The 13,592-nt window shown below is 43.5% G+C and overlaps 1 protein-coding gene across 1 annotated transcript; it reads left to right on the top strand.

The window, feature by feature from the left end:
• The first annotated feature begins 8,169 nt into the window (after positions 1 to 8,169).
• On the top strand, positions 8,170 to 9,599 carry LOC147697087 (uncharacterized). Its single transcript, XM_086933286.1, has 2 exons — positions 8,170 to 8,326; positions 8,602 to 9,599. Exons 1-2 carry the CDS (start codon positions 8,170 to 8,172, stop codon positions 9,597 to 9,599), a joined length of 1,155 nt encoding a protein of 384 aa, XP_086789412.1.
• The last annotated feature ends 3,993 nt before the right edge of the window (positions 9,600 to 13,592 follow it).

Below are 13,592 nucleotides of genomic sequence, written 5' to 3'. Positions count from 1 at the left end.
GGAGGGTCTGAGGTTCCGTGACGATTTGAACCCGTGTTTTCAATATTGTCGGAAATACATAATATTGGTATCAGCGAACCGCAAATGATCCATTTAGCATATCCTGGTGTTTTCGCTACGCTACGAGCAAGAGTACTCCTGTTATGAACACATTTCTGATCTACCCATGGCATCCATCTTAGATCATGGCGGCCATTTTGTGTTTCTTGCCCTCACATACGCAATAACCTTTGATCACTTCATTTCGATTAAGGACACGTAGCCTTAGCCGGAGATTCACCTCTTTCATGACACGTGCACCTTAAACCAGAACACGCTATAGCTGCATGACTCGACAAAGGCTGCCTCCTCTGCCCGAGGCCAGCCCTACTGAACTGGTTCCCGTGTCCATTGTCCCGATCATGATTAGGCGGCCGAAGCCGGTAGCCTTGCCCATTTACAACCCACAAACATCCCTTATCCCACTTTTCTATCTTCCACACCTGGCTCCGTTCCTTTCTTTCTGAATCTTTATTAGGGGGAGGCAACGAAATTTACGATGAGGCGGTCCGGCTCTTGAATGCAATATTGACAAGGGATTGTGATGAACTAGTGGGAACCCCTCTTCGTAGATGTTTGGCATCAGATATTATCGACGATTCCTGTGCAACGCCAAATATTTATTTTTTTAGACACAAAGGTTTTGAGAATGTATTGCATGAAAAGAATTCGCCCCCAGCTTAAAATTTAGTATATAAGGAGCAACCCTCTTTGTACAAATCGAACAGGCTCCTAGACACTGCCCATGCGTAGTTTCTGTGACTTCTGTGTCCCTGCAGTAATAAACCTTTGGTCTTTGACGCCACCATCGAGAAGCCCGTGTTTCTGTTTATTTGTGCACCAAGACAGGTGGAACTCCGGGGTCTTTGGGTGTTGTTCCCTGACACCTCTGGACGGAACCAAAAAGTCCAGAACTCCACTCCCTCTGGGGAGACTGGTGTTCTCGAGTCGGAGTTCTTTCCCTCCGTCGAGGAGACCTTCCTCTGGACTGGAAAACTTTTTCCTTGGGAGTGGATTGTTTATTTCCATCCCAGCTCTTTTTAGGAGTGTTTGAATTATTTTTAATAAATAATTTTTCAGGATTTTTGAGCAGTTGGGGCTTTACTGGTTTCCAACCCAAGCTGTCTCTACCTAATTCTTCATAGCATTTTTCTATGATTCTGGCAAGCTCAACTGGCTGATCTGTTATATCTGTTTCCTTCAACTTCTGGCGGATCGCCACAGATGCTGCTTCTCCCTTTATGTTGGCTAATAATATAGCCGAGACCTGCTTGAAGTCTTTCAGTAATTTCATACCAAGATTTAAAGCAGGCTCTGGACCGTATTCATTTTGAATCTGTTTTAGCACTTCTGGTATTACCGCCATAGACGGAACACCATGTGTTTTTGTGTAAATGGAAGCAAAGACTGTACCCCAAGTGTCACAGTCCTCTATGTGTGGTGAGATTCCCATAGGAAGGCAGATTGTCAAGATTCTGTGTTTCTCTATAGGGGTAGTATCAGGAAATACTGCCTCTATTTGAGTGATTTTCTGTGCTAACCAGAAAGGAATTTGTTCCCGTTTTACGGGTGTTTTACCAAGACATGACTGTATGTTCTGTGGTGTAATTTTATTAGTGTTCCCCTGATGAGGGGTCAGCTGTGGTACATTAACAGCTGGTTGGACTGTTGCCGTCCGCATTACATATTGGACTAATTGCCTATGTATTTTTATAAGGGTTTTTAGCTGTACTAACAGCTCTTCTTTAGACATTTTTGCAATGTCAGGATGTGGTGTGTAGCCGGCTAGAACCGGCCCCGTTGCTCCTGGTCTACCTAGTGGACCGAGCCTGGTAATATGATCATTATGTTTTAGGGCGCCATTAAACCAGAGTAGGTGTTCTTTGAATTTTAGTGGGATTTCAGTCTCCTCAAAAGGAGCGTACTCTTCCGGAGGTTCCTCTATTTTGTAATAGTGAAACTCTTTTGTTCTAGCGTTTGCCGCTGGAAAGTTTATCCCTGAATAGAATACCTCTGTCTGCCGATATTCGTGTGCCTGAATCACGAAAATTACTGTACCACCTTGTGGTGTCAGTCCGTTTTCTATAAGTTTTAAAGTTATAGATTTTCTTAAGTGGACCGGGATGATTATTGCATCCGGGTCAGTCTGTAGGAGACTCGAGTCTTCCTCTATTAATAGGGTTGCCAGCCTAGCTGCTTCCCTTTCTTCTTCACTGTCTGTCATTTTATAAATGCAGGCTTTGCAGAGTAGGTCTCCAAGGAGACAAAGATTAGGTGCACAATATTTTGGAACACTGTATCCTTCAACGTTGAATAAACCAGAGCTTTACATAGGAATCTCTTCCTACTGAGTTCGGGCGGATTTTAACCTTTCACCCACTCCAGACGTCTATTGGAGTATTTACGGGAGAAAGGGGTCTGTGAAATATGCACGACTGAGTTACTCTAACGTCTTGCGTTAGTTTATCGCCTTACCAAACGTTGGGCGACATGTAGCGTAGTTCCTATTTTCCCAATAGGCCCTGCGCATTGGAATAACATAAGCAGTAGTATCGACGTAGAAGTGCGGATCTTCCAGGCCTCTATTGACTATGCTAAACTTAATTGGGTTTGTTACCAACTAGCTCAGAGGTCACTGGAAACTTTCTTGACTGAAATAGGAAGTGATCAGCTTCCCTGGCACAGACAAGAAGGGATTCAGTTTTCCAACAACCGTGCAACATGACAACTTTGCTCCTCAGATCAAGAGTCAATCTCTAGGGTCGTGTGAAACAATAGACAGTTATTTTACTCAGTCAGGTTGGTGCAGTTTACTTTCACAATATGTAGAGAACAGAGAGACGGGCGTTTGTCAATAAAGGGTTAACGTTTATTGAACAGTCTTTCTTCTCGTACAAGAGAAATGAATTGCCACAATTGCAAGACTTGCTATTATAAAAAGCACGTACAGTAAGATAAGTATTGCGAGATAATACTGTAAAAGCATTGATATGGTTTCTTAGCCATACACTGGTTTAAAAGTAATAAAACATATATACATTCATATATACATTAGGCTAAAATACACAACTGGTGCTTCTAACTACGCCTACCCCAGTGTACCTGACCTAAGCCTAATACGTGGGAGGGGAGTAAGTAAGTAGCTTTAAGTTAAGATGGTTTTGCCAGGTTTGCTTCAAGAATTCTCACTAAGGGTTTAATCAACACCATACCTCTGAATAGAATGATGGAGGTCTGGTATCTCCTTCAGGGAAACTCGGTATCCCAGTCACCCGCAAGGGTAGACCAGAAACGCCGGAGCTGGATTTCTCGACAGGAGAAAGGCAGCGTCTGTCTTCAGCGCGTCGAGGAGGAGGAGGGGGGACAGCGTCCGCGGGCAGCTTGCATCTGCTGGGCTCTTGCAGGGGACGGCTGTTCAGCTCCTAAGTTCACCACACCATCGTTCGCGCTTTAGCAGCGATAATGGTATCAGCAGCTTGCATACAGTAGCATACAACGGGCAGACAGCAGCAAGCATACAGCAGCAATTGCTTAAGGCAACGTTGGTAGTATTTATACCTGAAAGGTGCCATGTTTGACGTAAGTTTGCTGGACATAAGACGTCAATAAAGATGTCACTTAGGAAGTGATCGCTTATCAGTTGCTCATTAGAGTTCTATTACTAATCAAAACACAGCAAGGGGGATTTCCAGTTTTGCTGAGTTTTTATCTTGTTGAAGAACTCGGAGTGTTAATCTAGGAATCTCAGATAGTGACTTCTGCTATGTCATTGCACTAATTGGTTGCAAAGGAAGTGGCAGAGAAAACTATTCTGAAATGTGGCTCTGTTCGTGTGAGGCCAGAGATGAGTTTCTGAATATCGCACTTGAACGGTTATGCCAATATAGGGAATAAATGGATTTATAGCGGAATAGGGGCATAAGTTCACAGTATCGATCAGGATCCTAGATAAGCACGCAACACTCTTACATGCCTTAGTGTTTCGATCTCGAAAAATCCAACACCCTATTAGTAGAAATGAAAAGAAGACAATACCTCCATTTGTACTAAATGTAAATGAATATTCGGTGAACATTGCCATTTCATATGTTTTAAAGGTATAATTCACGAGGGGACATAAGAGTTTGAAAAAGAGTTCTACAGCCTTACACTTTTCCTTATTCATCAATTATTTTGTGAATCAGCCTCCTTTACCTATGGGTGATTGACATAATTTTCCCTGTATCCATCTAGTTGCACACTGGGATGCGTCAGTACAGAAAGGTAAATTGTTCTCTAGTGCCTTGGGCCTAATAGCATCTGCCATCGGCAAAAGCGCCGCTCTGAGTCTTTCTTGTCCCACATGGAGCTCACAGCTCTGAGCTAAAGAAAAGAACATCAAATTGCTTTGGTTGTTCTCTAGTTGTATGCTGCAGCGGCAAGCGGTGCCCAGAATCTCGGGAATACAGTCAGCCATGCTTTGAATTCAAACATGAGGGCCATCTTTGTTTTAACTCTTGTCATCACAATACAAACTGAGCTTCTCCGACCAATTGAACAGAACATGCAAACTGCGGGGAAAGTAAGTCAAAGTAAAGTATTGGCTAAAACTAATTGCGCAAAATAATTTTATGAATTAATAGTATCGCACTTGTTTTTATTCTAAATTTGGTTCTATGAGTCATATTTATTTTGCCCATTTAAATAAAGTAAAATGGACCGATTGATCAATATAAACTAGGCTAAAGGGTCCAATATTTAACTTACACAACCTGTTCACCTTGAAATCAATTTCCAATGTTTGTCATGCACATATGGCTGCTGTGATTGCTTATGAATGACAACTTGAAAGACTATTAAGTCTTAGGCCTTTCTAAAACCTCCATTTTGATAGTGCATATCCTTCCTCATAGCACAACCAAAGAAAGGCCTTCCCTTTTTCGGTTAAATAATTTTCTCTTTTTTTCCCAACTTCTATTGCAATTTTTACAAATGCATTGAACTGTTTGCCAAATAATTAAGCACGTAATTTGCAAAGTTGTAACCTGTTTGTGCTTTATTATCAGACGAGAAGTAAAGGTTTTACTTTTTTGTTAAGAAAACTGCTCTCAGAAACGAGCAGTGGTGGAGTCAGGATGAGCAGTGACAATTTTACAATGTATTACTTGGAGTGGAATCGCAGTGCAAGTTTACACAGACAAATAAGATAGATGCTTTAGAAAAAATAAGCTCCCTTTATGTGGGTGGGTGTTTTTTTTCATGATGTGAAAATTGGAAAGGGGTTCTAACTTGAATAAGTGATGCCATGCATTAAAAGCTGACTAGTAAAAGGCAAACGCAGGGGCATGTTACCAAGCAATAGCGATAATTATCGCTATAAAGCAATAGCGATAATTATCGCTATTGCTTGGTTAGAGACAAAAATTTACCGCTGAGCTGCGGTGATTTTTACCGCAAATAAACCTTGGTATTACCAAGGTTTAACGCAAATGCGATAAAAATCGCCGCAAAGCATGAATATCGCTGAAAAGTCAGCGATATTCATGCATTACCGAGCTAATGCTCTTAGCCATGTTATCCACCTCCCATTGGATAACATGGCTAAGAACTGCTCAGGGCAGGTGTTAGCTTTTGGAGATATTCGCGCTTTCTCCAAAAGTTGGTAATAGGAGATAGCGATGTTAGCGACTGTTTTCAGTCGCTAACATCTTGGCACGCCCACTTTGCATGTCATTAGTGATAAATATCACTGACATGCAAAGTGGGGCCCAAGATGGTCGCTATCTCCTACTAGCTGTCGCTAACTGGTGTTAGCGACAGCTAGGTAATGGGGAGATAATTTTATCTCCGCTTTCTTGGCTTTTAAAGCCGAAAAAGCGGAGATAAACCCCCTTGATAATATGCCCCGCAAACTTTTAAACAAACTTTCATGTTGGTCACCCTTTAAAAAAAAAAACTCCTGTTTTTTATGTGAATAATGTTCTATATGAAAGCACCTGATTATTCTGGTATCTTGCTGTTTGCTGATGATATTTCCTTTCTATCATCTGTATCTTCTGCTTACCATTCACTGAGCACACTGCACACACTTGTATTACATGAAGATGGCGACACCTAAGCTGACTGTAGGACAGACCTAAAAAATAAGGTGCAATATTTTGCAAATGCACCAGCGGAAGTTCACATCCTCAACTCTGGCTTTCAATCTTATTACTTCTGTCATAAAGTCATTTTTCATGCCTGTCATTTGTAGATATCAGAGTCCCATGCCTGCACGGAAAAGTTCAGGTACTTTGGTTTCTTAAAAATGTCAAACAGATTTGCCGATTCAAAGAGTCTGGTCTAGTCGTGGAATAAATCCTGAAAAAAATGTCCCCTAGGAAATACTAGGGCTTCATTTCATATCCCTAAAATTAAACTTAATACATTGCCCTTTGAAAAACATCAAACTTACATTAGGAAAACGCAGATTTTCATATTCTTTTGGCAGAAGGCAGGACAAAAACAGAGACTGCAATACATTACATTTATAAAAACCAACCATTGTAGTTATATTGGCCTTATGCATTGTGCACCGCTGCTTTGAAGAGATGACCCTGTGGCAACCATGTGTAAACGGAATGCACACATATTGATAAATATTGCTACTGAACAGCATTTTCAAATCAAACTTTAGAACCATTCGTGAAATCGAGAAACCCTAGTTTAATTCACCTGCATATTCTCTCGCCTTAAAATCGACCAGAATTAGGATTAGCTGCTTCCCTGTGGCATTTCTTTGCACAGTAATGTACTGTTAAAACATCAAGTACATGAAAGGATGTCCAAATGGCACCAAGACAGTTTAACCTGCATAATGTTCAAATGTTTTCTTTTTTTTTTTATGTTTTTTTTTTTTAGCGAATGTTAGACAGATTATGATTTTCATTTGTTCACAAATTAATCATGGATTCACCAAACAACCGGCAAGATAATATGCAATGTTACCTTTTAACGGTTTTAAGTTTCCACTTTTCACAAATCGGGTTAACACTATTACAAGATAGATCTCTGGGTCAGCAGAAAATAGGTAAACTCAGTGCATGTGGCGTAATAAAATCATCTGTCAACAGCACATTGGTATTTTAGTGCTGCCTAAAACATCAATCGCAATTCAATAAAGAAAATGGTGTTATTTTTATAGTTAATATTATCTTGTATTCTTATGATTATAGTTAGAGGATGTGGCATAATGGCTAGGGCGGTGGATTTCCAATCTGCGGAACCGGGTTCTAGTCTCGATAATGACTCTCAACTTCCTGTGATTCTGGGCAAAGCACTTAGGGGCCCGATGTAGGTAAAAGGGATTTTCCGATTTCAAAATACCGAGGCGGGCCGAATCGGTATTCTGAAATCGGAAAACGAGATGTAGCAAACAAACCGCGAAATAATAGCGAATCGGTCGGCATCGGTAATGTGATTCGGTACGTACCGAATCGGCACGGGCCGAATCGGAAAGTACCGAATCGGCTACCACCGATTCGGAAATAGCCGAATCGGCTACCACCGATTCGGAAATAGCCGAGTCGGTGAAATCCGATTCGGCAATTACCGAATCGGAGGAATGGAAACACACCCATGGCCAAAAAGCCCATAGGAATGCATTGAAAAAACCGAATCGGTAAAATCCGATTCGGATTTTACCGATTCGGTAAAAGCTGATTCGGTAAAAGCCGAATCGGTAAAAGCCGATTCAGCCAATGAGGTGGCTCCCCCTCCCCCACCAAAACAGGGAGTGGCAACCCTGGCAGGTGCAGCTAATTAAGAACTTTCTGGAGAGCCAGCCTGAGCTGAACACTCACAGTTAGCAGCAGTGGGAGTAGGAGGTAGTGAACTGTTCTGATCAAGATGGCAAACCCTAGTGAGAGCCAGAAGTGCAGCCAGAAGAGGAAGCCAAAATTCAGCACCACCGAGCTGCAGGTGTTGGTTGAGGAGGTGGTGAGGGTGCACCGTCAGCTATTCGGTAAGCTGTCCCTCAATGTGCCAGACAGCACCAAGAGGAGGCTCTGGGCAGAAATCACCGAAAAGGTCAATGCTGCAGGTGTCACCCCCAGGACCCTGGATGAGCTGAAGAAGCGATTCTATGACATCCGCAGCCTCACCAAACGGAAGATGGCAGAGATCCAGAGGCAGGCTGGAGGCACTGGTGGAGGCAGGAACCCGGCGCCACCCCTCACCGACCTGGAGGAACTGGTCTCCAGCACCATTGAGAGGGAGAGCGTAACCGGAATTGGGACCCTGGACAGCTCAGCCAGAGCTACAGCTACAGGTAAGAAGCATGCGCATCATGACACACCCTACCAGACACCTCCCCATTAGACACAATGCATAGCCAAACCCCAGCACAGTACTGTGACCAACATACAAGAGACAAGCATCATGGTACATGTAGTCAGCAGAAGTCAGCAAAATATGGCAGTGCAGAATCACAAGACAGGAAACAGTGGAACACATTCTAAGGAGATGCAAGGACATGTGGAATGCTTTAATTGTACTGACTGTAATACATCGGCACTCAATTTACAAATGCTTCTTTGTACCTAGGGGCACCATCAGGCGGACAAACAATGACAACAGAGGCAGCAGCACCATCCACCACTGCACTCGCCGGGCCGAGCACCAGTCAGGCTGCCGAGGAGGAGGAGGACGAAAACACCATAGAGCTTGGTATAGAGGGAGACCTGGTAATAGACTTTGAAGCACTGCACTCCCCACAAATGCCGAGCACACCCCCCTTGCAGTTCTCCCCAGAGAACTCCCCGACAAGGGACCTCCTTCCACCCACACCAGCTCCTGCCACGATCATAGCTGTGGCACCAGTACACCCTGTCCTGGGAGCAGGGGCTCAGGCCCCGGCCAGCACCACACCCCCACCAGTGGCACCCCAGCCCACTCAGCAGGCCGGCAGCAGCAGTACCCGGCGCCGTGCCATTCCAACCACTGCAGCACCAGCACCGGAGGGCAGTGTCTTCCTGGGCCTCGAGGGTAATATGGTAAAGATCCAAAGGCAGCAGGCGAAATCCATCATGGCCTGCCAACGCCAGCTCCTGCAGCACAACCTGCAGATGGGGGTAATGGTGAAAGGATTTCAGTCCTTTGTGGATTCAAACAAGGAGGTAGCAGCAGGTTTAGGCAGGCTAACCACTGCCATAACCCAGTTATGTGGCAGACTGGAGGAGCATGAGCTGGTGCGCAGGCGGGATGTCCGGGTGCTGAACCGCTCCATGAGCCGCCTTGCAGCTGCAACGGCCCAACTCTGTCAGCGCAGTGCAAACATGGAGTCAAGCCTCACACAAAATACGGCGGAGTTAACAAAGGGAATGGCCCGCATCACCACGGCAATGGAGGCCATGATCATCTCTAACACTGCCGCAAATCCTGCTCTGGACCTGGGGGATGCTGGGGACAGCAGCAGCCGCAGCAGCCCGGTCAGCGCTGCGTCAGAGCCACGCAGGAGCACCAGGCGCTCCGCAGAAGCCGCTGGCCATCCTGAAGGGGGTGAGGGACACTCCAGTGGGGCTGCCAAGCGCTCAAAGAAATAGCCTTGCAAGGGCGGGTGAGGCAACCTGGACCTTAGACTTTTGTGTTCTTTGCTATTACACCTTTTTTTTGTTGCACATCAGTGCTGTAACTGTGTTGCAACAGTATTAAAAATTGCTTTTTCACCACAACCATTTACCTGTCTGTGCATCTGTACTTACTCAGAAATAGTTTTCTGTAATCTCCTCACGTCTGTATCTGCCATCACTTGGCGTACACACCCCAGCTGGCTGTGTTGGTGGCACAGCTTCGTCGTCGTCATGGTCCTCGTAGTCAGACAACTCCACCTCAGTGCCCTTCTTCACCGCAAGGTTGTGTAACATTGCACATACAGCTATGATCTTGCAGCAGGTGATGGGGGTATACTGCCTTGCACCTCCACTCTTGTTCAGGCATCTGAATCGACTTTTCCAGATGGCAAAGGTCCGTTCTACGACATTCCTTGTGCTTTTGTGGGCCCGGTTATACCTCCTTTGGCTGGGTGTGGAGGGGTTGAGGTAGGGGGTGAGTATGAATGAGCGGAGGGCATATGCACTGTCGCCTGGAAGGGAAAGGAGTAACATTACACACATGCATACATGTATTACACCTAGCTACTTTGTGTTATGGGGGTCTGATGATGTGTCTCACCTAGGAGGTATCCTTCACCAAATTCGCCAGCCATCAGCCGTGCATAGATGCCGCTCTGTTGGAAAATATAGGAGTCGTGGGTACTACCTGGAAATTTTGCTACCAGGTCTGTGATGGTGCACTTTGCATTGCAGATCACCTGCACGTTGATGGTGTGTGTAGATTTCCGATTGCGGTATATGTATTCTGTGTCCGCTGGTGGGCATATCGGAATGTGCGTGCCATCTATGCAGCCAATGATTTGGGGAAATTGTGCCATCTGGTAGAAGTCAGCTTTGGTTTGTAGCAGTTCTGCGTGGGTTGCAGGGAACGAGATGTATTGGTCCATCCTGTGTATCATGGCGTCAAGGAATGTGTGGAAGAACCTTGACAGGCTGCTCTGGGTCACTCCTCCTGCCGCTGCAACTCCACTTTGATAGCTGCCAGACGCCAGCAGGTGTAGGCTGCATAGCACCTGGACGTGTGCTGGGATGGCGTGTGCCCTTGGGGTGGGGTGGTCCAACAATGGTTTGAGGTCCCTGATGAGCTCAAGTATGGTGTCAGAGTCCAGCCTGTATCTCTGTAGGATCTCAGCCTCAGTGAGCATGAACAGGGTTATCCTCTGTCTGTAGACCTGTTCATTTCTTAGCCATTCCCTCTGTCCTTCCTGCTGTAGCCGTAGCCGCCTCGCAATGACATAAAAAGCTGCCATCCTGCAAGTTGCAATGCATTTTGGGGCTGTTTTTATGGGTTGGAGTTGGTTACCACCTGATTGTAATCCATGGTAAATACCGAGTGAATTCTACCGATTTTGAGCCAAAATCGGTGTTTCTGTGCCTCCCTACATCTCCCCATCTGTCCGAATCGGGGAATTTCCCGATCGGTGATTCTACCGAATCGGTAGGTTCTCCGATTCGGCTTATGTCCGATTAGGTTCATCTACCGATTCGGTACATGGACCGAATCGGATAATTTCCGAATCGGTGTCACTACCGATTCGGTACGTGGACCGAATCGGATAATTTCCGATTTGGTCCACGTACCGATTCGGTACGTGGACCGAATCGGATACTTTCCGATTCGGTCCACGTACCGATTCGGTACGTGGACCGAATCGGTATTTGCATCCGAATCGGTGTATTACCGATTCGTTACATATCCGATTTTCGGTATGTACGTATCGGATTCTTTCCCATTCGGTACTCATTCCGAATCGGTTTTCGCTCCGATTTTGAGTTTTTTCATTGCCCTACATCTCGATGGCTGTTTACCGATCGGTAAGGGCCCAAAATCGGGAATTTCGGCCTTTACCGATCGGTAACGGTAACGGCCTACCTACATCTGGCCCTTAATCTCCCCGTTCCTAGAAATGTGTCCTCATGTAATGCAACTGGTCCTACCTAAAGCGCTCTGATACCCAATACCTTTGGGTCAAGTTTGTGCTGTATAAAACTCCGCTAAAAAAAAAGTTGTAATTATCAATTAAATTATCCTTTTCATTACATGTATTGTTAGTTATATTCCACATCCTCTTCTATCTTCTACTTATTATTATTACTATTATTATTATTATTATTATTATTATTATTATTATTATTATTATTATTATTATTATTATTATTATAATACTGCCAATAATAAAGCAAAAACACCAACATTGTAAAATATAGAAGCCATTTATATGTATCATCATCATCATTATTATTTGTATTATTAATATTGTTATTCACCTTTATAACAGCAGCTGTCAAAATAATGTTAATATCAAGATTAGCCTTTTGATGTTGTTGGCAGGATTACAATGCAGGACCCTACATAGCATTTTTATCATATAAATATTTGCAGAGGTGGTGTCTTCTCTGTCCCTGGTATGCAAAAGCACTGATATCTGTAATTCAAAACCATCTATCATAGAATTCTAACCAAACATTGGACCTTAGTCATATCCGACAAAATCTTTGGGAGGGAAGTGTAATCCCATGTGAATATCACCTACAGAAGTTCCAGAACGTTGAAAGACATGTTTTTTCACAACAATTTGGATACCGTAAAAGATGGGGTGGCTAAAGAAGTGGGTTAGCTTGTCATATGTAGACACTGTAAAGCCTGTAGGCACAGTAAGAATGTCAGCCACTTCAAAAAGGTTTTGTCAGTAAGCACAATATTAGAAATATTAAAAACATATAACTTGTGCCTCTGACTTTTGCATCTATGTACCTGTTTTCAAGCCACCTATCCGTCAAAATGAGTCAGTGGGCACATCTAGAGTGTTTGACATGTACGGATAATTCCTCATCCCTGATGAGGACTATGGGGTGCTTAGTGCCCACTTGAACAATTTAGAGAGATTCTTGACATCTCAGTCTACTCTATCTATTCAACACCTGCTTGGATGGCCCCACCTTGTCAATAGCAAAACATATCAAAACATCTATGTTGCTATTATGGCTTTCATTGAAATTGTAAAGAAATAACAGGAGAGGGCCCCCCTCACACCAGGGGTGTTGGTGGTTGTGCGATAGCTGTACTAATTAATTGGTTTACTTATGGAAAAACTCTAAAACAGCTTTGCTTTATATTTCCCATATCATTTTATTCATGGAGGGCATCTGACAGATTTATGAAATTACCGTGAATAGTTGCCATTTTTGTAACCATATGTTCAAATATTGGTTAAACCATGATGGGATAAATTTAGGTATGAATTTTCCAATAAGAATTAGTTATCAATCTCCCTATGAAAAGGATAATATTTTTACAATTTGCAGGTACCTATTGGGCCGAATCAAGAGTTGATGCATTCAACTGTGTCTGGACCAAGCAATTAAGGGAGATTGTTTAATCCTATACAAATGATGTAATATGAACTACTCAATCAACATCAGGTACTTTATCCCACTATGTGATCAATAGGGGAAAGTCTGACAGCTGTATGGTATCCTGACAGCTCTTTCACACACACTTCATCTATTCTTTTTGTCTTCCTAAAGTTTGCAGTAAAGATTCACATGTGTATGGGACCATTGGGGAACCTCTACGAGGCAGAAAGACCTGAGGTTTCTTTTAATAAGGAGTAGTGCAAGCCGAGCATTAATCTAGAATTATAGGTGGGTAAATCCCCCTGACTTCATTTTGAATAAATATATATAAAAAGAGTACACATTTTGTTGTATGAGTGAGGAAGTATATGAATGAATAGCAGTGTGACCAATTGTCTTTCCAACATCAAGACATGTTAGGTACTATTAAGAACAATAAGAATGTTAAATTAGGGAGAATAACATTTTGCCTCAACATGTATAGATTGAGCTCATTTCTAAAACGGAGTTTGTTTATATGTTTTGTGATAGATTTTGATTAGTAGGAGACATCTATTTGTTTCCTGA

Source organism: Lissotriton vulgaris, chromosome 8, assembly GCF_964263255.1.
Source record: "Lissotriton vulgaris chromosome 8, aLisVul1.2, whole genome shotgun sequence".
NCBI lineage: Eukaryota > Metazoa > Chordata > Amphibia > Caudata > Salamandridae > Lissotriton > Lissotriton vulgaris.
Note: the sequence above shows the minus strand (reverse complement) of the source record. Positions and strands in the feature narration are given on the sequence as shown.

Bases quoted from the DNA above. Each gene is read 5' to 3' on its own strand.
- LOC147697087 (XM_086933286.1), top strand. From the start codon at position 8,170: ATGGCAGAGATCCAGAGGCAGGCTGGAGGCACTGGTGGAGGCAGGAAC. The intron at 8,327-8,601 runs GTAAGAAGCATG...CTTTGTACCTAG, and splicing joins AGCCAGAGCTACAGCTACAG to GGGCACCATCAGGCGGACAA.